We start from the raw sequence: 26,584 nt of genomic DNA on the forward strand, positions 1-26,584 counted from the left end.
TTGCAGGCCACCATATATCTAAATATAGATTCATGACATCAAAGGATTTCCCTTTCTATATATAGAGCATTATAACACATACTTTTAGGTTTCCCTATCTAATAACAGATTTCACAACAAATTGTGGGCTTTCCTGTCTATATATAAACCAGGACATAAAAATCACCTTGTCGAAAGGATTCATTGCTTTAGCGAAATGTCTGACTAAGGATTCGGCGGCCTGGGATACTTCATGAAGCATCACTGTAAATAGACGAAATTATATCAATAATACAAATAGACAAAATATATTGATACAATGTAAAATGACAAAATTATATTGATATGATGTGAATAGACAAAATTTATCAATTATACATAAAGACAAAATTATATTGATACGATGTAAAATGACAAAATTATATTGATACAATGTAAAATGACAAAATTATATCGATACAATGTAAAATGACAAAAATATATTGATACGATGTAAAAAGACAGATGATTTGAAACTTAAGTCCATTGCCCTACATCTTATGATATGTAAACATTTATCTTTACTATAGCGAAAGGCAATTGAAATAGCAATATAACAAGAAAACAAAACTGAAACTCTCTTGTCTTTGAGGTAAAACAAAGAGCCATAACCTTTAAAAAACATTACCATGTGTTGTACGTGTCTTACCTCTGCGACGCGCAGTCTCGGGACCGAGAGCGAGGGCATGGCTGAATGGAGATATCTGGGGCTCTGGTTGGGGCGGTGACAGAAGGAATTCAGCAGGTGGAGCGGAATCGGAGTCTGCTGATGAAGCGAGACTGCTCACCAACGTCTGGGCACTGATTGGTTTAGGTGTTGATTCTGTTGTCCCAGCTGGTAATATCAAGCGTTCAGAATAACAATTGTGAAATTAAATTTCAACCACACAGGGACAAGAATTTATATCGGTCGCAATTTTGTTATCATAAAATCAACTAAAATCTAATGATGCTAATGTAACATCTAATGCTTAGGAGGTTTATTGAAGATTGACCTAATAAACATACTGGGTATTACTAAAGCAATACATGTCCCCTACCAGCCCCTGCTAAAAATAGTAACAGCGACCTTGATCTTAACCCCAAATCCTTGATATTCAAAGTTGTTCAAGATGTCATGGTTCTTTATCATTGTGAAGTTTGATCAAAATCCCTCAAGGAATGAAGTCGCTAGAGCGCTGACAAACTTTGGTGTTACATACATATAGTCAAACCAGAATGACCTGTCGCGTTGACCTTTTCGTGGAATATTCAAAGTGGGTAGTTCCATTCGTGCACAGGTGTGTTAACAAAGCATATTGATTAGGAATACTACTGTGTCCAGGAGGCTGCTGTTTTGGACCATTCGTTTTTGTTACAATTTATATTGACAATTTAATACAGGATTGTATTATTTATTTTTTAACATATTCAAGTAACTATGTGATGAACTGTTTACATGTTAACAGTTTTATATATCTAGACCAGTATATATACAAATGGTGAAGCTGATGATGAGCTTTGTTACATTATAAACAACTAACAGATATACATTGTACATGATTATATATGTAAAGTACTTATTTCCCCTAAATGACTTTAGACTGGTCTGTAATCATTATGCTAATCAAAGTTCAAAAGGTAATTCTGGTCGGACTATACTTATGGTACATATATGTACACACATATGCACGTACATGTACATTCAAGACAGATGGAGATGAAATCTATCTGATAAAAACAATGAAATTGGTGTGAATACTAGGCTATCTGTACCAATGAGTGTTGGGAACCACTATAAATTTCATGATCAATCAACACCATTTTTTAAACAATCGATGACCAATTATTGATCGATCATGAACAGAAAGAGAAACATTTGCAAAAACATACACCAAAATATCCAGCTATGTTTTAAAACGTTGTTTTAATGCATTTTTACATGAATTTTAAGTTACCGGCAATATTGTTTATTAATTGTTGAAATTGGCTGTAAATCTTGAAAATTTCCATGTTATAGTCAAACCATGATCGATCACAAGAAGTCATGATCGATTAATCATTGATTAAATCAGTTAATCATGATAAGAAGAACACTAGTTCTTGTTGATATTTATATCACAAAACTTAATCTGAAAAATTTATTTCCAGGAAAGAATGTATCCGCATTAGACAACACAGAGACAGCCCAGAAGAACTCCATTTCAACTTGCAATCACAGTACAAACAGAAAATGATTTTAAAATTACATAAAATTTTTACCGATGTGATACCAAAATCGCATCCTCAGCCAGGCATATTATCTATCTTAATTTAAAGTTTATTTCCATTAAAAGAAAACCTACAAATATAATTATCTTTACTACAATCGTATCTTACCTTGCACTGCTGTTGTCTCTGGTGATGTTTGTTCCGTACACTTCGCAACACAATCGACAGTCTCCTCTTTCGCTTCGGTGTCCTCAGAGTCGTCGGTATCGCTGTGGGTGTCGCGCCTTTTGGGCGAATCCTGTGGACTAATAGCATGGAAGGACACTTCCGAGGCAAAGCTCACACTCTTACGCTTTCCACTGAGTTCCTTGTCAGAAGAATCATCGCAGCTTTCTTTTTTCTCCTCGACTGGTTTCTTCTGTCTTCGGCGTACCGTTTGAGAGTTACCTACGCTGTCATCTTCTAGATAAAACATAACTGGGTCACTTGTCTCCTTCTCGTCTTCATCCTCATCGCCATCCTCTACTTCTTCCTCCTCTGTCTCATCTTTGTTCTCACATAGGAAGTATTCTCCAGTCTCATCCTGAAGGAGGTAAATTTCCTCACAGGCATACGAGTGACGATTGACCTTTTGACCTTGTAGCCTCCGACCTTCCATCTGCTGTATAAGGTATGGTTCTGACATTGATCTTGACCTTAGGACTTGCTTTTTACGAAGACAAGACTTTAGAGGTTTCTTGTCAATGTTTGGAACTAGACTCGAGCTTGATGATGACCCGGATTCACTTGACAACTGAATCTGGTAGTCTAGTTTTCTACGAAGAATGAGCTGGTCTCGTCGCCATTCTGCCAAACGTTCATTTTCCAGGCTGATATAGCAGGTGCAGTTGTCATGGCAACACTGCAGTGTGTGGTCAAATCTGCTACTGTACGGACTAGGACTCATTCGCTCAGGTGACGATACTGGTGTCTGCTCTTCTTGCAAAACATAGAGATGCTCCAGATGAGATGAGTTGGTCGTTACCGTGGAGGTTCCCACGGGTTTTACTGGCTGTTTTGGTCGGTGTCGCACGTCTATCATCCCCGGATGTACCTCATTTGTGTATTTATGGATCTTTTTATCTTCTGGTTTCTCTGCTGTTGGTCGTATTAAGGTTTTGTTGGTTCCTTGAAGCTGATTGGTCAAGAGATGCGGTGGTGGGCCCGTGGAAATCTGCGCGATATCCGAGCCATCCTCCGATTTGCAGACATGGCACGGGGATTTGGAGGAACTGGAAATCTCAATATGTGGCGGGTAGAACAGAAGGCGCTCTATGTCGTTAGACGGACTGCCGCTGGTGAACGATCGCGGCTCACTGTACCCTGGATCTATCCCCGATGATGTTGAACTCGTACTGAACCCACTGCTACTTGAACCCGACTCTGCACAATTCCGAGAAAGATTTGCGTTGATGGGATTACGTGGGGGCGCAGACCGCGACCTTTTGTAGTTAGCACCAGACAATGTCTCCTGTTTCCCGTAGTGCGAGTGGTAGGCAGCCTTATTGCGGATATATTCCTGAGTTTTTGCATATTCCTCACTGTCAGAGAATACTGGTAAAGGGAGATTTAAGGGAAGGGGGTCAAAGAGCGACATCTCAGAATCAGTCGCAAAAACAGTGGCAGAAAGAAAGCTCAGATCTGGCAGAGATTTATGGGAGTAAAAAGTGTTCTTCTCACAAACTCCAACTGTCATAGTTGACTTCTTTCGCGCACTGTCAGCACTTTTAGACCGAGGTATTACCCCCTTAGATTTCTTGCCATCGGGAGGCTCAAATTTTGGCAAAATTTCATTTAGTTCAGTAAAACTTTCTGGTAACATTGACAACACTGAATTTTTTTCTGAAATTGGTGTGGTCTGTTGCGACGAATCATGCATGCTTGGCTTTTTAGGTTTAACATCCTCAGTAACAGTAGTCTGTATGGCACAGTCTTTCATACTTGGTGGGAACTGGGAGCTGAAATTTTTAGTTCCGCACCAGAGAGTGATTGTAGTAGGGGAGACAACTGTTTCTTTTGTGCACTTAGTGACCTCGGTTTGCGACCCCTTTGATTTGTTAGTAGCGTCAAACTTCTCCTTTTCCAGCCAATCAAGGATGCGTTTACGGGTGGAATACTGAAGGGGATGAGGCTGTGGTGAAGGAGCAGGGCCAGGATTGGAATGTGTTGTCGTGGTAACACCTGCCGACAGGAACTGGGCGTGACTATTCGTAAGGGTGTGATCACTATACGAGTCCTCACGCGTCATTTCACTGCAGTTATTATTGTGATGTGGGTGGTCACCATGGTGATGGTGAGGCTGACATAGCGGATGTTGGAACAGAATCTGCTCAATATTTGCCATAGTTTCAGGAGACACAGGGTTCGATTGGTCCTTTGCTCTTTGGTACAAGTCCAACAGATATGCCGAGTGGCGTTTGTTATGAAAGCTCTCGGCTAATCGCTGTATGTCCTGTGACGATAATGATTGCCAAGCTTGATGGATACACAGATCAGGCATACTAGTACTCCGTGACGGATCCAACACACTTTCCAACTTACCTAACCGTCGTAAACTCTTTACCTGTCTCCATGATGTGACCTTCTTTGACCTTTGTCGACCTCCGAGAGGTAGCGTTGACCTTGATGGGGAATGTCCACCAGTCAAGGCCTGAAATCGCTTTTTTTGGAGAAGTTATCTGACATCCGCGTCCACCAACATGTCGAGGCAGGGTCCCAGAACTAAAAAGTTTAAGATCCTGTTTTGAGGTCGGGGTAAGTTTTGGAGAAATGTTAACAGAGTCTTCGCTAGACGCAGAATGTTCCATTGACGTTTCCTGTATACCTCCTAAAGAAGGAAGTTTCTGGCCCCGTGAACCCAACACTTTTCCTTTACCATGACCCCCATGGGGCCCACTTCCTGAATAACAGAAATGAAAACTGTCCGAGCATTCCTCCCCATCTGTAGAACACACACTTACTTGTTGTTGACTATAATGACCTTGACCTGATTCTAAAGAGGTCAATGAGTTTTCAAGGTCAGATCCAGACCCCTTACTGCCTTGTGATCCCACAAAAGAGAGGTGGTACTCGTCTTTCCTTGGGCAGCAGTTGAGACAGAAATTATTTTCACTAGAGGTACGACTGGATGACATTTCCATTTGATTTTGACCTTGACCTTGGTACTGTTCCGGGGTCAGGCCAAGAACAGGAAACTGACACTTGACAGTGACTTTGTCAAGACTGTCTGTCATCTGTTCTCCCGTTCCGTGAAGGTTCCCTACTCCATGAAGGTCCCCTGTCGGAGACGGCGTAAATAAAGGATTGTCACTGAAATCGAGCATGTCACTAGAACACATCATCTCACGTTCGCTTGTCGATACATCCATCGCCGAGTTATGACTGTATGATAATTCTGACTCATCCGGACAAAAAAGCTCTGTTGAATTCCTATCAAGAATATTTGATCCCTTTGCCTCACCCCCGAAGCTCAGATAGCTTCCTGTGACCACATGAGGAAACCCAATCATAAGATCATGGTCCACACATGAACAGTTCACTCCAGGGGACGACTCACGAAGGTTTGTATCGAATTGCACCGTAAAATCCTCATCATAAAAATAGTCATTACTGGCCGCGTCGTCCATTGTCCCGGCAGCAGGCAAACCCTTTGATGGAGATGGGGGAGAAAACCTGTCATGTCCATGTTCAGGGCTATCATGAATCTTATAAGCCTCGTTCTGATTCACTGTCCCAGCCCTATGTCGTGAACAAGCATGTTCAGGACTTCGTAAATGCCCTCGTTGACCTCTGTTGGGTCTACGTTTTGGACTGTATTGTGAATCAGATGACGATGACGACAATTTGTCCCGTCTTGGACTATACTGTGAATCGGAAGATGATGACAACTGGCGTGTGTGATCGCGTCGTGGACTATACTGTGAGTCGGAGGAGGACGATAGACGCCCAGGCTCTCGCTTCGGACTGTACTGCGAGTCAGACGATGATGACACTATTCCACGGTCCGACTTCGTTGGAGAAACATCACGCCATGTCAACATCTGATTTTGGTTTGTTCCCTTTTCCGAACTTTTCCATGATTTTGTCGGGCTACTGGCCGTGGAGGAACTCCCACTGCCGCTACTCTCCCCGGACAAAAGTGACTTTCTCTCCTTCTTTGGGGAGAGTTCTTGCCACGTTGTTTTGCCTTTTGATGTATTTTTACCTCGGGACGTCTGAGTTTTATCCTCGGTCCCTTTTGCCAGATTCTGTGGGTCGAAGTTTGTTGTTTTGTTATCACAGTTGAAGAACTGATCCATATTCCGTGTGGAATTGAATTCAATTGGTCGGTTGTTGATGACATCATTTCCTGTTATCACATCCCTTGTTCCTATGACAACTGGTCCCCTATTGAGGGTCTGGAAAATAAAGAAAGGGAACAGTTAATTCAGGGAAACTCCATTAGAAGATAAACATCCAAGTTTCATAAACATTCTATGTAGACAGACAATTAACATGGACCTTCAGATCCCATTTTTTGCATTCTAAAATATAATTACATGTCTGCATGCAAAGTAAAAATATTTTTGGAATCAATTTTTGTGAAATAAATTCATGATGTATGACATACAAAAATAAAATCTTATTTGAAACTTGTATTTTATAAAATTCATTGAAATATAATACAGTTTAAAGTACTCATTATAAAGTGAACCTGACTTTACCGACACAGTATGGGACAGAGTCAATGTGTCAGATACAGTGAAACCAGACTTTACCGACACTGTATGGGACTGAGTCAATGTGTCGGATACAGTGAAACCTGACATTACCTACACTGTACAGGACTGAGTCAATGTGTCAGATACAGTGAAACCTGACTTTACCGACGCTGTATGTTGGATATGAGTATATATATGTTGGTTAGGTCAATATCGGATATGGCACTTGAGTATGACAACATTCTGGTGAATATGGTCATGTGCTTTGAAGTCAGAGGTCGGTAAAGTCAGGTTTTACTGTATATTACATGATGTCATTAAAGTCAGGTGTCAGTAAAGTCAGGTTTTACTGTATATTAAAGGATGTCATTAAAGTCAGGTGTCAGTAAAGTCAGGTTTTACTGTATATTAAAGGATGTCATTAAAGTCAGGTGTCAGTCAAGTCAGGTGTCAGTCAAGTCAGGTGTCAGTCAAGTCAGGTGTCAGTTGTCAGTCAAGTCAGGTGTCAGTCAAGTCAGTTTTCTCTATACATTATTGAGGAGTGCATATTGACAAATGAACTAATTTTACATCAAGTGGCTATTTTTAGAAACTGATTCCTGAGAATGTTTTGATTCTGCTTATAATTTATCATACAAATATAAGTTTCATTGAAGCAGACTACGATACTTAGCTAGAATGGAGACCGTGGTTATATGAAATCTCCATCTTAGTATGATACTAACCAATGGTAAACCTCTTGCGTATCTCATCTTTACTATAAAGCTAGAGGACGTGTCAAGCTGAGGTTGTGGAAAATATGAGAAATTAAAATCCCACAGTGCACAAAATTCTCGCAAAATCTTATATCATTATTAGTATGTTATAAATCTATTTATATCCTTCACACAATGTTCAGGCCATTCTCCAGCTAGTACTGTAGTCCTCGTAATAGCTTGGTTTCCATGATCAAAAATTCTTCCAATAAAACTGAGAAATCTGTAACTTCAAATCTTCCACACTTCTTCATTTAAAATAAACAACACTTATCATCCCACTTTTTAAGAAATATGGACAACACACGTCAGAGAAGCATCCAAATTTTCTCCATTTTCTCTACATTTGTACATGTTCCATTAGCTATCCACTTCACAGTAGTAAACTACCTCTCCAGACAGGCTCGTCATGAAGTCTCTGGAGGGGTCCACCAATCTCAGTATGTACCTCACTCCAGGGGTTGTATAGTATCTGTGTGGACCTCATCAGAGGTCATTATATTGATGTAATAACCCAGAAAATTATATAATATGACCATCTTGGATTCACTACAGGGGGAAAAAAATGATCCGGGGCTATCTATGTCAAATTCCATTCTGGGCCCTTCCACAAGGCCAGCTAATAACCATACCAGTCCTCTCACACGGTTCCAAACACAAAATTAAATATATTCTGAAGAGTTTTTGTTACGTACAAAACGTTTTAAATGCTTCAAATTGAATGGTACGAAAGGCACTTTATAATGATGAATTGAATTGAAGATATTTATAATTCTTCAGTTTCATCACCAAATTGAATGGTATGAAGAAGTCACTTTATAATGATGAATTGAAGATTTTTATAATTCTTCAGTTTTAGCACCATCACTGGTAAGACACATAAGTAGAGAATTAAATTCTCTGGCTGAACACTACCACTTAAAATATATTGCAAACACACTGGAATATATTATATTAAAATGTTTATATGAACAGTCATTTAACCAGAGATGAGAGCAACATTTAAATTCACAGAAACCAGTTCAGTTTCAGCACAATATATCCAGCACAGAAACCAGTTAAGTTTCAGCACCATTTAAATACACAGAAACCAGTTAACTTTCAGCACAATATATCCAGCATAGAAACCAGTTAAGTTTTAGCACCATTTAAATACACAGAAACCAGTTAACTTTCAGCACGATATATCCAGCACAGAAACCAGTTAAGTTTTAGCACCATTTAAATACACAGAAAACTTTCAGCACGATATATCCACCACAGAAACCAGTTAACTTTCAGCACCATTTAAATACATAGATGGCAGCACACCATTTCCAACACCACAGAAACCAGTTAAGTTTCAGTATGATTTGAATAGCACACAATTGCTCGATCTGTAAGCACCACACAGAAAGTACAGATTTCAGCACACAAGTACTTAATATTCCCTCTGTATCATGAAGTCAAATTTCACCACTATTTAAACACAAAACAGAATTATGTATACAGATGCTAATAAGTCTGTGTAGGATAACTCTACAGAATACAATACACCTTGTGTAGGGCAGGCTGGTTACAGAGGAAGCGGTGATTCACAGAGTACCACATACACAGCTTCTACACCACATTCTCTGTCAGACTGCCAACTTTCTAAAGAACTTCCTTTTTTCTGTGAATCCAAAAATACCTGGCTGTGCAGTGATACACAAGGTTGTCCGCACAGTGTTTACATCTTGTATCGGCCTAATAATGAGATCGGCTATAAGCCAATATAATACATTGGCATGAAAACAATTATCACATTACTAGCCTGATCTACTGTATAATATGGCTCTGTCATAAATGTTGTACGACATGCATGTAATAACACTATTGTGATGTCATCAGTAACTTATGACATCACAACAACTGAATGATGTCACAAGATTTTATTTGCAGAGCAAAAAAATACTTATACTGTCAGAGTCAAAATTTGCAAGTAATTTTAACATACATTCTCATACTCACTCACTCATGATCAGTTATGTGAGAAATGGAATCTTTGTGTGTTAAGGCAATATAGGTCAACTGTGAGGTCAAAACACATACCACAGGGGATTCCCCTGTTCGTGAGAATTTTTATTAAACTATGTAGCAGCTAATTAGCAATTAACCCGCAGACAATACACCAGAGTCCGCCATCTGTACACCTTAAGTTATAAAACCATATTTTGGCTTGTGCAGGCAATCTAATGGTGCGGGCACCACACAGGTAATTACGGTAGCATATTTTTCATCAACTGCAACCGACAAAAGACATGGGCTTATAGCCAGACATGGGCTTATTACCAGACATGGGCTTATAGTAGGATAAATACGGAATATGCATGTCATACCACTTAAGATTTTAAAAAGTGAAGTTATTTATGAATGAGCAGACAGGCTTTTAGAAAAATGATAGCTTGGTTAATAATAGTCTATAAATCGATATTCACATCACAAACATTTTGATTATTTATGGAATTTATTTTTAGATCTATCACAGGTATCCCCCGAGATATCATTATTTCCGAAATTTTTAGTAATGATTTCAGTACGTGTTAAAAGCTTTAGAAATCAATGCTGATAAATGATCATCTTAATCTAAATACAGTTCAGCGAAGAATTTGAATCGGCCAAACTCTGAACTTCACACTCCCAAAGTTTAACAAGAGGCCCAGAGGGCCTGTATCGCTCACCTGGATTTCATGAGATATGAAACAAGAATGATGATTAAGTGTATTTGTCACTGGTATTGCTATGTCTATATATCATAGGCATTTTATATGGGTACGTGAGGATTTGATGTCAAAAAATGCATTAATCCATGAAATAAAACTAACTTTTGGCACAACCCCATAGGGATGCTACCACACAAATGTGAGTGATATCTATTGTTTAGTTTCAGAAATTAAGTTGTTTAAACCAATTGACCCCTTTGGCCCCGCCTTCTGCACCCCGGGGGGAGTGGGGGGTCAGTTCCTTCCTTTATAAAATTTTGAATCCCTACCCAAAAAGATACTACCAGGCAAATATGAGCGATATCTCTTGTTTGGTTCCAGAGAAGAAGTTGTTCATATCAATTCAGCCAAATTGACCCCTCTTGGCCCCGCCCCTCAGGCCCCCAGGGGGTCAGCCTCACCATTTGTACAATTTTGAATGCCCACCCAATAGTGATGCTACCAGGCAAATATGAGCAATATCCATTGCTTGGTTTCAGAGAAGAAGTTGCTAATATCAATATAGCCCAACTGACCACATTTGGCCCCGCCCCTCAGGCCCCCAAGGGGTCAGCTCCATCATTTGTACAATTTTTAATCCCCACCCCATAGTGATGCTACCAGGCAAATATGAGCGATATCCATTGCTTGGTTTCAGAGAAGAAGTCGTTTATATTAAGATAGCCAAATTGACCCCTTTTGGCCCCGCCGCCCTCAGACCCCTTGGGGGTCAGTCCCACCATTTGTACAATTTTGAATCCCCACTCCATAGGGATGCTACCAGGTAAATATGAGTGATATCCATTGCTTAGTTTCAGAGCAGTAGTCGTTTATATCAATTCTGTAAAACTGACCCCTTTTGGCCCGTCCCTCAGACCCCAGGGGGTCAGCCTCACCATTTGTACAATTTTGAATGCCCACCCAATAGTGATGCTACCAGGCAAATATGAGCAATATCCATTGCTTGGTTTCAGAGAAGAAGTTGCTAATATCAATATAGCCCAACTGACCACATTTGGCCCCGCCCCTCAGGCCCCCAGGGGGTCAGCTCCATCATTTGTACAATTTTTAATCCCCACCCCATAGTGATGCTACCAGGCAAATATGAGCGATATCCATTGCTTGGTTTCAGAGAAGAAGTCGTTTATATTAAGAGAGCCAAATTGACCCCTTTTGGCCCCGCCGCCCTCAGACCCCTTGGGGGTCAGCCCCACCATTTGTACAATTTTGAATCCCCACTCCATAGGGATGCTACCAGGTAAATATGAGTGATATCCATTGCTTAGTTTCAGAGCAGTAGTCGTTTATATCAATTCTGTAAAACTGACCCCTTTTGGCCCCGTCCCTTAGACCCCAGGGGGTCAGCCCCGTCATTTGTACAATTTCAAATTCCTACCCCAAGGTGATGCTACCAGTAAAATATGAGAATATCCATTGTTTGGTTCCAGAGAAGAAGTCAATTATATGAATATAGCCAGATTTACCACATTTGGCCCCGCCCCTCAGGCCCCTGGGGGGTCAGTCCCATCATTTGTACAATTTAAATCCCAACCCCATAGTGATGCTACCAGGCAAATATGAGTGACAGGCATTGCTCGGTTACAGAGAAGAAGTCGTTTATATCAATATAGCCAAATTGACCACATTCGGCCCCACCCCTCAGGCCCCTGGGGGGTCAGCCCCATCATTTGTACAATTTCGAATCCCCACCCCATAATGATGCTACCAGGCAAATATGAGCGATATCCATTGCTTGGTTTCAGAGAAGAAGTCATTTATATCAATATAGCCAGATTGACCACATTTGGCCCCGCCCCTCAGGCCCCTGGGGGGTCAGCCCCATCATTTGTACAATTTTGAATCCCCACTCCATAGTGATGCTACCAGGCAAATATGAGTGATAGCCATTGCTTGGTTTCAGAAAAGAAGTCGTTTATATCAATAGCGCAAAAATGACCCCTTTTGGCCCCGCCTCAGAGGCCCCCAGGGGGTCAGCCCCATCATTTGTACAATTCTGAGTCCCCTACCCATAGGGATACTTCTGACCAAATTTGGTCAAATTCTGATGTGTGGTTATGAAGAAGAAGTCAATTGTTGACGGACGGACGGACGACAGACGGACGGACGACGGACGACGGACGATGGACGCAACGGTATGGCATAAGCTCACCTTGGTCCTTCGGACCAGGTGAGCTAAAAAATCTATAACAGAAAACCTACAAATGATCTAACTGTGGTCAGTTTATTTTGGACAAAAAAACAAAAAAAAAAGTTTACATTTTTTCAATGATTGTAACGTTGGGGCCTGAAAAACTGATAGCAACATTCTGACTCAAAACCATGGCAACAGGGCATGTTTGATATCACCCATAACAATTATAAAAAATATCCATTAAAGGCTCAAAGTCTTATGTGAGAAAATGTTTTGTTCATGATTGAATTTAAATGAAAGCAGATATTTATTCACGAATTAACTTTCCGTTGTGTGCAGTTTAATCTGAATATATACATGTTAATTTGTACAAATGAAGACCGTAATGTTATCTCCCAGTTGAGAAATTTGAACATGTAGCCATGCATGCCTATAATACGTACAAAAAGCTTGATACTATATATTACAGTAATTAAATGCAAAAATATCAACGTAATTATTCTGCCACTGATCGAGACTGTAAAGGATGGCTAGAATTCAGATCATGTCGGAGATTATATCCAGCTTTCAGTTCATTACGACGAAAAATGAATTTCCATAATAAGCTTCCTGTTTATATTTTCAATTGCCAAGAAAAAAAATGGTTTTTGTCAATATTTTGACATGAATTGTTCATAAAAAAGTGTCAAACCATACTTTCAGGAAAATTTTTTATAACAATTTTGATTTCAAAATCTTAACTGCACAAAATTTTTCTTTAATTACGCTTTTATTATAACGAAAAACAAGGTGACATTTAGCTTGGAAGGGACGAATAATCATTCTCAATATAAAGACACTTAACTTCACTAAATTTTCCCTTAAATGTCAGGTCATTAGCGATCACATTACTGTTCAGAAAAAGTGTCTAACCACACTTTCAGGAAGAATTTTGCAAAAATCTTTATTAAAAAATCTTGTCTTCATTTAACTTTTCCTTTACCATTGTCATTAACTGACCTACCACCCCTACAGTTACATTGAATATGGTACAACCTGTTTCTCCCGCTTTGACACATGAAGTGGTCTGTACCATTTGCAATGTCTATATATGGCAATAAGTGTCTTGAGAATGATTATTCAACCCTGTCCAAGCTAAATGTCACCCTTCCTTTTGCCTGGCTTAGCCTGCCAGCCCACACACAGAATGAAATGGTAAGAAAAAACACATTACCATAATTACACTTTTTCAGCTGGTCCTGGAATAACAGGTCTTACCACATAATGGGATGCAAAATGGTTTGATAGAAAACCAGTAACAACAGGCAGATCCAGAAACAAAATAATTTAATTAAATTCCACCAATTTGTCCTCCAGCAGTCATCTTACGTTTTTAAGTAGAACAGGACAAGATTCTAACACAAAGAGTTTAAAGTAACAGAGAAAGGAGAAAGATCTCGCTGAGGAGTTTTAATTGGTTCTGAATATTGGCAGCCAGATGGCAAAGTGGTAACACACTTTTTTACATAGACATATGTGGGTAACCAGCGTCCATCCACATGGAAATCTCTGAGCTCTAGTACTACGTTTACAGTAACAGCTTTCAACAGATTATTCACGATGTGATGTGATGCCAGGAACATGACCTTTCACAGAACTTTGGGGCTCTCTAGATTTGACCTTTGGGGACCTTGGGGATTCTCTGGGATTGATCTTGGGGGTTCTCTGGGATTGACCTTGGGGATTCTCTGGGATTGACCTTGGGGGTACTCTGGAATTGACCTTGGGGGTACTCTGGAATTGACCTTGGGGGTACTCTGGAATTTACCTTGGGGGTACTCTGGAATTGACCTTGGGGGTACTCTGGAATTGACCTTGGGGGTACTCTGGAATTGACCTTGGGGACCTAGGGCGTTCTCTGGGATTGACCTTGGGGATTCTCTGGGATTGACCTTGGAGGTTCTCTGGAATTTACCTTGGGGGTACTCTGGAATTGACCTTGGGGGTACTCTGGAATTGACCTTGGGGGTACTCTGGAATTGACCTTTGGGGACCTTGGGGATTCTCTGGGATTGACCTTGGGGATTCTCTGGGATTGACCTTGGAGGTTCTCTGGAATTTACCTTGGGGGTACTCTGGAATTGACCTTGGGGGTACTATGGAATTGACCTTTGGGGACCTTGGGGATTCTCTGGGATTGACCTTGGGGATTCTCTGGGATTGACCTTGGGGATTCTCTGGAATTGACCTTGGGGGTACTCTGGAATTGACCTTTGGGGACCTTGGGGATTCTCTGGGATTGACCTTGGGGATTCTCTGGGATTGACCTTGGGGATTCTCTGGAATTGACCTTGGGGGTACTCTGGAATTGACCTTGGGGGTACTCTGGAATTGACCTTGGGGGTACTCTGGAATTGACCTTTGGGGACCTTGGGGGTTCTCTGGGATTGAACTTGGGGACCTTGGGGGTTCTCTGGGATTGAACTTTGGGGACCTTGGGGGTTCTCTGGAATTGACCTTTGGGGACCTAGGGGTTCAATAGAATTGGCATTTGGGCACCTAGAGGCTTTTCTGGGGCTGACATCTGGGGACCTTTGGGGTTCTCTGGAATTGACCTTTGGGAACTTAAGGGTTTTTTGGGATTGATATTTGGAGACCTAGGGGGTTCGGTCAGATTGACCTTGAAAAGTAGAAGGTTATCGATCTGGGATTGACTTTTATAAGGGAGTGTTTCTGAGGGGAAAAACGGATCAAAGCAGTAAGAGAGTACATCAATTGAGTACGATCTATTCCTGAAACACAAGTGTTATCAAGGTGTGATCAGATCTACCTGTGCACTAAAACAATAGGCAATCAATACACAGCCAGGTAAATTGAATTACAGTTGAAGAGGCCAATGAAACTGAGAGAGAAATTACAGCCATATCTATCTGATGGCGTCCACCAGGCGCGGTGGTCCAGAATCACTCAGACAGACTTATATCGCCCCCGGACACAAATCTACCTGCCCTCTCACCTCTACATTCCCATTGTACAGACAAAACTTCGTTAACCTGCTACGTTGTGTTAGAACTGCTGACGTCAGCATATCTCCTTCCCAACTCTACACAAACAACCTCCAAAAATCAATAGCTGTGATGCATACGATATTCTAGTATTCTACAGACAGACTGGGCTGGTCCATACCTTACTGGAGTGGGAGGTACCTCAGTAAACCACGGAACAGGAGCGGAGTTGTCACCGAGGTATATTGACATCGGCTCGTTATAGGGGACGACAACATATTAATACTGACGATGAGTATCGTGGGACATATGTTACAGTTAATGTTTTTTTGAAAATAAATCTAGACAATTTTACAATTGAACGTACCATTTTCCTGGGCATGCAGTTATATTTAAATGCGAGCGATTTTACAGGTAAAATGTTTTTCAGGCACCCAGAGTGGTTCAATACAGCGGCCGGGTCATTACGAGACTGTTTGTTGAAAACAACTCAAATATACCCAAGTAACAGATGAACATTATCAATGGCTAACACTGCTAAACCCTAACCCAAAAAGGGCCATGTTACACAAATAAGCTCCTGTCCACAAATAAGAACCTGCCCAAATAATCTAACAACAAATAAGCCCATGATCCCCACTAATAAGCTCCTGTCCCCAAATAAGCCCATCCCAAAATAAGCACATATTGATATATTACACAAAAAAGCTCCTATCCCCAAATAAGAACCTGCCCAAATAATCTAACAACAAAAAAAACCCATCCCCACTAATAGGCACATATCTACCAATAAGCTCATCCCTACAAATAAGTATATTTTGATCTGGTCTTGTATTCCTGGTAATATTTTCTGATAAAGGACTTCAATTTTTTACAAGGGATGCAGGGTGAGAATTTTGTCGACATATTAATTTGACCAGAAGTAAATGAATATTTCAATCGTGTCTTCATCTCCTGGTAATACTTTTCATAAAGGACTTCAATATTTGATTACGGATACTGAAGATCTTGGTAGCAGTGTAAAAGGTTTTAATTAATCTGGTCTTTATGCAGATTTCTCAAATCACTGGGTGAAATGTATCCAAAATATGGTGGCCATTAATTAGCATGATCAGCATCACCAATAACAGTGATCTGTGTGACAGGGTAACCTGAAAGCTTGGGAGAAATAAGCTGTTCCAAGCATCTAATCGACACTGATGGATCAGGGTCATCAATTGTGGTCCAATCCTGATGGAAAATATTTGGAGATTTCCCACAGTTAAATGTCCCTCTATTATAATGAACTGGTCTAATGTTCAAATGTATGGGTGATTTCATTTTACAGCAAAGGGTGATCAGGATTACCAACTTGGCCATGGACCTTGACATATAATGCCAACCAGCATGAAATCTTCACTTAATTTGAATTATTGTTCGGAAGCCATTGCTGGAACCTATCTCAAAAATTAATTGATAACATAATTCAAACTGAAATATGATTCCTAATTTTGTAGGAACTGACTTAACATTCATACTATAAGCTTTTTACAATAACATGTACAATGTTTCATATGTATTCGCAAATAAGTCCTTGTCAGTACCAGCCCTTAGTAATTTTTGAAGAATAATCTTAATAAGCGTAAGATTGTTTAAATATAATTGAGTCCTCCTAAAACTTTAATACTAAACTTTTACACTAGGGGAGGGGGCTTATTTGAGGATAAATACAGTCGTACTAAATGTTAAAAATAGGGAGGGCGTTTATTCGAGGATATAGATATGGTGTTGAACTTTTACACTAAGAGAGGAGGTTTATTGAGGACGAAAACAGAGCTAAACTTTAACACCATGGGAGAGGGCTCATTTGAGGATAAATATGGTACCAATCAAGATTGATTTACCTGAAAAGGACTATTTTTACCTGTGATTTTGAGAATTTTTCATCAATTGTTCAACAGTTTGTCATGTCATATTATAAAAGTGTACATTTAAGAAGTTTTATCCACGTGGAAGATAAAAACACTGAAAAAATCTGAGTGAACTGACTTTACAGATACCAGAGTTACCAATACCTGACACTCTATTAACATCCTGTAATATACTGTATTAAGGTTGTGTTTGGTCGCAAATTATTTTAACTGTCATTTTGTAGACGGCTACCGACAAACTGTTTATTTACAACATATCACTGACATACTGTTTATGTTTACCACTGACATACTGTTTATGTTTACCACAGACTACAGACATACTGTTTATGTTTACTACAGACTACAGACATACTGTTTATGTTTACCACAGACTACAGACATACTGTTTATGTTTACTACAGACTACAGACATACTGTTTATGTTTACTACAGACTACAGACATACTGTTTATGTTTACTACAGACTACAGACATACTGTTTATGTTTACCACAGACTACAGACATACTGTTTATGTTTACTACAGACTACAGACATACTGTTTATGTTTACCACAGACTACAGACATACTGTTTATGTTTACCACTGACATACTGTTTATGTTTACCACTGACATACTGTTTATGTTTACCACAGACATACTGTTTATGTTTACTACAGACTACAGACATACTGTTTATGTTTACTACAGACATACTGTTTATGTTTACTACAGACTACAGACATACTGTTTATGTTTACTACAGACTACAGACATACTGTTTATGTTTACTACAGACTACATACATACTGTTTATGTTTACTACAGACATACTGTTTATGTTTACTACAGACTACAGACATACTGTTTATGTTTACTACTGACTACAGACATACTGTTTATGTTTACTACAGACTACAGACATACTGTTTATGTTTACTACAGACTACAGACATACTGTTTATGTTTACCACAGACTACAGACATACTGTTTATGTTTACCACAGACTACAGACATACTGTTTATGTTTACTACAGACATACTGTTTATGTTTACTACAGACTACAGACATACTGTTTATGTTTACTACAGACATACTGTTTATGTTTACTACAGACTACAGACATACTGTTTATGTTTACTACAGACTACAGACATACTGTTTATGTTTACTACAGACTACAGACATACTGTTTATGTTTACTACAGACTACAGACATACTGTTTATGTTTACCACAGACTACAGACATACTGTTTATGTTTACTACAGACTACAGACATACTGTTTATGTTTACTACAGACTACAGACATACTGTTTATGTTTACTACAGACTACAGACATACTGTTTATGTTTACTACAGACATACTGTTTATGTTTACTACAGACTACAGACATACTGTTTATGTTTACCACAGACATACTGTTTATGTTTACTACAGACTACAGACATACTGTTTATGTTTACTACAGACTACAGACATACTGTTTATGTTTACCACAGACATACTGTTTATGTTTACTACAGACTACAGACATACTGTTTATGTTTACTACAGACTACAGACATACTGTTTATGTTTACCACAGACTACAGACATACTGTTTATGTTTACTACAGACTACAGACATACTGTTTATGTTTACTACAGACATACTGTTTATGTTTACCACAGACTACAGACATACTGTTTATGTTTACTACAGACTACAGACATACTGTTTATGTTTACTACAGACTACAGACATACTGTTTATGTTTACTACAGACATACTGTTTATGTTTACCACAGACTACAGACATACTGTTTATGTTTACTACAGACTACAGACATACTGTTTATGTTTACTACAGACTACAGACATACTGTTTATGTTTACTACAGACATACTGTTTATGTTTACCACAGACTACAGACATACTGTTTATGTTTACCACAGACTACAGACATACTGTTTATGTTTACCACAGACTACAGACATACTGTTTATGTTTACTACAGACTACAGACATACTGTTTATGTTTACCACAGACTACTGACATACTGTTTATGTTTACTACAGACTACAGACATACTGTTTATGTTTACCACAGACATACTGTTTATGTTTACTACAGACTACAGACATACTGTTTATGTTTACTACAGACATACTGTTTATGTTTACTACAGACTACAGACATACTGTTTATGTTTACCACAGACTACAGACATACTGTTTATGTTTACCACAGACTACAGACATACTGTTTATGTTTACCACAGACTACAGACATACTGTTTATGTTTACTACAGACATACTGTTTATGTTTACTACAGACTACAGACATACTGTTTATGTTTACCACAGACTACAGACATACTGTTTATGTTTACTACAGACTACAGACATACTGTTTATGTTTACTACAGACATACTGTTTATGTTTACTACAGACTACAGACATACTGTTTATGTTTACTACAGACATACTGTTTATGTTTACTACAGACTACAGACATACTGTTTATGTTTACCACAGACTACAGACATACTGATTATGTTTACCACAGACATACTGTTTATGTTTACCACAGACCACAGACATACTGTTTATGTTTACTACAGACTACAGACATACTGTTTATGTTTACTACAGACATACTGTTTATGTTTACTACAGACTACAGACATACTGTTTATGTTTACTACAGACTACAGACATACTGTTTATGTTTACTACAGACTACAGACATACTGTTTATGTTTACTACAGACATACTGTTTATGTTTACCACAGACTACAGACATACTGTTTATGTTTACTACAGACTACAGACATACTGTTTATGTTTACCACAGACTACAGACATACTGTTTATGTTTACTACAGAATACAGACATACTGTTTATGTTTACCACAGACTACAGACATACTGTTTATGTTTACCACAGACTACAGACATACTGTTTATGTTTACTACAGACATACTGTTTATGTTTACCACAGACTACAGACATACTGTTTATGTTTACTACAGACTACAGACATACTGTTTATGTTTACTACAGACTACAGACATACTGTTTATGTTTACTACAGACATACTGTTTATGTTTACTACAGACTACAGACATACTGTTTATGTTTACCACAGACTACAGACATACTGTTTATGTTTACCACAGACATACTGTTTATGTTTACCACAGACTACAGACATACTGTTTATGTTTACTACAGACTACAGACATACTGTTTATGTTTACCACAGACTACAGACATACTGTTTATGTTTACTACAGACATACTGTTTATGTTTACTACAGACTACAGACATACTGTTTATGTTTACTACAGACATACTGTTTATGTTTACCACAGACTACTGACATACTGTTTATGTTTACTACAGACTACAGACATACTGTTTATGTTTACTACAGACATACTGTTTATGTTTACTACAGACTACAGACATACTGTTTGTTTACTACAGACTACAGACATACTGTTTATGTTTACCACAGACTACAGACATACTGTTTATGTTTACCACAGACATACTGTTTATGTTTACTACAGACTACAGACATACTGTTTATGTTTACTACAGACTACAGACATACTGTTTATGTTTACTACAGACTACACACATACTGTTTATGTTTACTACAGACTACAGACATACTGTTTATGTTTACTACAGACTACACACATACTGTTTATGTTTACCACAGACTACAGACATACTGTTTATGTTTACTACAGACATACTGTTTATGTTTACCACAGACTACAGACATACTGTTTATGTTTACCACAGACTACAGACATACTGTTTATGTTTACTACAGACTACAGACATACTGTTTATCTTTACTACAGACTACAGACATACTGTTTATGTTTACCACAGACTACAGACATACTGTTTATGTTTACTACAGACTACAGACATACTGTTTATGTTTACCACAGACTACAGACATACTGTTTATGTTTACTACAGACTACAGACATACTGTTTATGTTTACTACAGACTACACACATACTGTTTATGTTTACTACAGACTACAGACATACTGTTTATGTTTACTACAGACTACACACATACTGTTTATGTTTACTACAGACTACAGACATACTGTTTATGTTTACTACAGACATACTGTTTATGTTTACTACAGACATACTGTTTATGTTTACTACAGACTACAGACATACTGTTTATGTTTACTACAGACTACAGACATACTGTTTATGTTTACTACAGACTACAGACATACTGTTTATGTTTACTACAGACTACAGACATACTGTTTATGTTTACCACAGACTACAGACATACTGTTTATGTTTACCACAGACTACAGACATACTGTTTATGTTTACTACAGACTACAGACATACTGTTTATGTTTACTACAGACATACTGTTTATGTTTACTACAGACTACAGACATACTGTTTATGTTTACTACAGACATACTGTTTATGTTTACTACAGACTACAGACATACTGTTTATGTTTACCACAGACTACAGACATACTGTTTATGTTTACTACAGACTACAGACATACTGTTTATGTTTACTACAGACATACTGTTTATGTTTACTACAGACTACAGACATACTGTTTATGTTTACTACAGACTACAGACATACTGTTTATGTTTACTACAGACTACAGACATACTGTTTATGTTTACTACAGACTACAGACATACTGTTTATGTTTACTACAGACTACAGACATACTGTTTATGTTTACCACAGACTACAGACATACTGTTTATGTTTACTACAGACTACAGACATACTGTTTATGTTTACTACAGACTACAGACATACTGTTTATGTTTACTACAGACTACAGACATACTGTTTATGTTTACTACAGACATACTGTTTATGTTTACCACAGACTACAGACATACTGTTTATGTTTACTACAGACTACAGACATACTGTTTATGTTTACTACAGACTACAGACATACTGTTTATGTTTACCACAGACTACAGACATACTGTTTATGTTTACTACAGACTACAGACATACTGTTTATGTTTACCACAGACTACAGACATACTGTTAATGTTTACTACAGACATACTGTTTATGTTTACCACAGACTACAGACATACTGTTTATGTTTACTACAGACTACAGACATACTGTTTATGTTTACCACAGACTACAGACATACTGTTTATGTTTACCACAGACTACAGACATACTGTTTATGTTTACCACAGACTACAGACATACTGTTTATGTTTACTACAGACCACTGACATACTGTTTATGTTTACTACAGACTACAGACATACTGTTTATGTTTACTACAGACTACACACATACTGTTTATGTTTACCACAGACATACTGTTTATGTTTACTACAGACATACTGTTTATGTTTACTACAGACTACAGACATACTGTTTATGTTTACCACAGACTACAGACATACTGTTTATGTTTACCACAGACTACAGACATACTGTTTATGTTTACTACAGACTACACACATACTGTTTATGTTTACTACAGACTACAGACATACTGTTTATGTTTACTACAGACTACAGACATACTGTTTATGTTTACCACAGACTACAGACATACTGTTTATGTTTACCACAGACTACAGACATACTGTTTATGTTTACTACAGACATACTGTTTATGTTTACCACAGACTACAGACATACTGTTTATGTTTACTACAGACTACAGACATACTGTTTATGTTTACTACAGACTACAGACATACTGTTTATGTTTACCACAGACATACTGTTTATGTTTACTACAGACTACAGACATACTGTTTATGTTTACTACAGACTACAGACATACTGTTTATGTTTACCACAGACTACAGACATACTGTTTATGTTTACTACAGACTACAGACATACTGTTAATGTTTACTACAGACTACAGACATACTGTTTATGTTTACTACAGACTACAGACATACTGTTTATGTTTACTACAGACTACAGACATACTGTTTATGTTTACTACAGACATACTGTTTATGTTTACCACAGACATACTGTTTATGTTTACCACAGACATACTGTTAATGTTTACCACAGACATACTGTTTATGTTTACCACAGACTACAGACATACTGTTTATGTTTACCACAGACTACAGACATACTGTTTATGTTTACCACAGACTACAGACATACTGTTTATGTTTACTACAGACTACAGACATACTGTTTATGTTTACCACAGACTACAGACATACTGTTTGTTTACCACAGACTACAGACATACTGTTTATGTTTACCACAGACTACAGACATACTGTTTATGTTTACTACAGACTACAGACATACTGTTTATGTTTACTACAGACTACAGACATACTGTTTATGTTTACCACAGACTACAGACATACTGTTTGTTTACCACAGACTACAGACATACTGTTTATGTTTACTACAGACTACAGACATACTGTTTATGTTTACTACAGACATACTGTTTATGTTTACCACAGACTACAGACATACTGTTCATACATTATCTTTCTCTGCGTTCTATATACTATGGTTTGGTTTGCAAGATACAGCAAACTTGTAGAATCTGCAGCAGTTATTTCAAAGAAGACTGTCTCGCTAATCAAGTTTAATTCAATCAAGTTTGTTGCCGAAAATTCACATATACCGTACAAAACACTCCTTTCCTTTCTCTTCACACACAATACAGTGATCTAGGTGATAAAAATGCTTGATCAATTCCGACTCCTCATAGATCAATCGAGCATGATTTATTCTCATCTCCTAGATGAAACGTTTGGTTACATTCATTTAAATGCCACGGATAGGAATGGATTATTTAATGTGTCTGGACGGAGTCCCCAATTCTGTCACCCCAAACAGAGGTCACCAGAATAGGACATTATAAAAGCTTAATTTGTAGTCAAGCTAATTTGTATAAATGAGTCAGTTTAAATTGGTTGCTGTTGAATTACTGATTATTTTATTCATCAATTTCTTTAATTTAATTTCACAGCATGCACAGACTCATTAAAACTCTTGATTACTGTGTTGCTTGTGTGTCTGTAAGCAAACCGGATCTGTAGAACAGGATGGAAAACTGATTTTGTAACAAGAAATTGATTTGATATTCTACAAACAGAAATGGGATATCAGCATCGAAAAAGAAATTATTGTAGGCATAAAATTAGAAAGAAATTGTTACACACAGTGACTGTCAGAATACTCACTGGTCACCTCCCAGGAGTTGTGGAGGCAGGCTCCCCTAATGTGCCTCATTGTGATGACTGACCCCCTAATGTGCCTCAGTGTGGAGACTGACTTCCCTAATGTGCCTCATTGTGAAGGTTGACCCCCTAATGTGCCTCAGTGTGGATGCAGACTCCCCTAATATGCCTCATTGTGGAGACTGACTTCCCTAATGTGCCTCAATGTGAAGGCAGATTCCCCTAATGTGCCTCATTGTGAAGGCTGACCCACTAATGTGTCTCATTGTGATTCAAGGCTGGCCCACTAATGTGCCTCATTGTGAAGACTGACCCCCTAATGTGCCTCATTGTGGAGATTGACTTCCCTAATGTGCCTCATTGTGAAGACTGACCCCCCTAATGTGCCTCATTGTGGAGACTGACTTCCCTAATATGCCTCATTGTGGAGACTGACTTCCCTCATATGCCTCATTGTGATGACTGACTCCCCTAATGTGCCTCATTGTGAAGGCTGGCCCACTAATGTGCCTCATTGTGGAGACTGACTTCCTTAATGTGCCTCATTGTGAAGACTGACCCCCCTAATGTGCCTCATTGTGGAGATTGACTTCCCTAATGTGCCTCATTGTGAAGACTGACCCCCCTAATGTGCCTGATTATGGAGACTGACTTCCCTTAAATATGCCTCATTGTGGAGACTGACCCCCCTAATGTGCCTCATTGTGGAGACTGACTCCCCTAATGTGCCTCATTGATAAAGTGACCCACTACTGTACTTATTCCTCATTGTGAAAGCTGATCATGACTCCCCTAATGTGCCTCATTTTGAAAACTCACTACCTTCTCCCCCCTTTGGTGCCCGGTCCTCATGAGAGGAGCGTAGAAAGCCCATGCATATCACCTAATCTTCCAAGTTCTATTGATCCAGTTATAAATATAGATAGACAACATTGCCAAACCAAATAGACCAGTGTTGAAACTAGCCGATACCAGTTAGTACTACTGTGTATCAGTACTACTGTGTATCAGTACCACACTGTATCAGTACCACACTGTATCAGTATTACACTGTATCAGTACCACACTGTATCAGTATCACACTGTATCACACTGTATCAGTATCACACTGTATCACACTGTATCAGTATCACACTGTATCAGTACCACACTGTATCAGTATCACACTGTATCAGTATCACACTGTATCAGTACCACACTGTATTACGCTGTATCAGTATCACACTGTATCACACTGTATCAGTATCACACTGTCTCAGTACCACACTGTATCAGTACCACACTGTATCAGTACCATACTGTATCACACTGTATCAGTACCACACTGTATCAGTTACACACTGTATCACACTGTATCAGTACCACACTGTATCAGTATCACACTGTCTCAGTACCACACTGTATCAGTACCACACTGTATCAGTACCACACTGTATCAGTACCACACTGTATCAGTACCACACTGTATCACACTGTATCAGTATCACACTGTATCACACTGTATCAGTACCACACTGTATCAGTACCACACTGTATCAGTATCACACTGTATCAGTACCACACTGTATCAGTACCACACTGTATCAGTACCACACTGTATCAGTATCACACTGTATCAGTACCACACTGTATCACACTGTATCAGTATCACACTGTATCACACTGTATCAGTACCACACTGTATCAGTACCACACTGTATCAGTACCACACTGTATCAGTACCACACTGTACCACACTGTATCAATATCACACTGTATCAGTACCACACTGTACCAGTATCACACTGTATCAGTACCACACTGTATCAGTACCACATTGTATCACACTGTATCAGTACCACACTGTATCAGTTACACACTGTATCAGTATCACACTGTATCACACTGTAT

At 38.6% G+C, this 26,584-nt stretch overlaps 1 protein-coding gene across 1 annotated transcript in view; it reads right to left on the minus strand.

Annotated features, from left to right (window-relative positions):
• The window catches only part of LOC117315427, a 60,217-nt gene that overhangs the window by 11,933 nt on the left and 21,700 nt on the right, over nt 1-26,584 (minus strand). The window contains 4 exon segments of the mRNA XM_033869612.1: nt 167-243; nt 668-853; nt 2,377-4,889; nt 4,891-6,644. Of these exon segments, the coding sequence (XP_033725503.1) occupies nt 167-243; nt 668-853; nt 2,377-4,889; nt 4,891-6,644 (4,530 nt within the window).

Source organism: Pecten maximus, chromosome 17 (genome assembly GCF_902652985.1).
Source record: "Pecten maximus chromosome 17, xPecMax1.1, whole genome shotgun sequence".
NCBI classification, from domain to species: domain Eukaryota; kingdom Metazoa; phylum Mollusca; class Bivalvia; order Pectinida; family Pectinidae; genus Pecten; species Pecten maximus.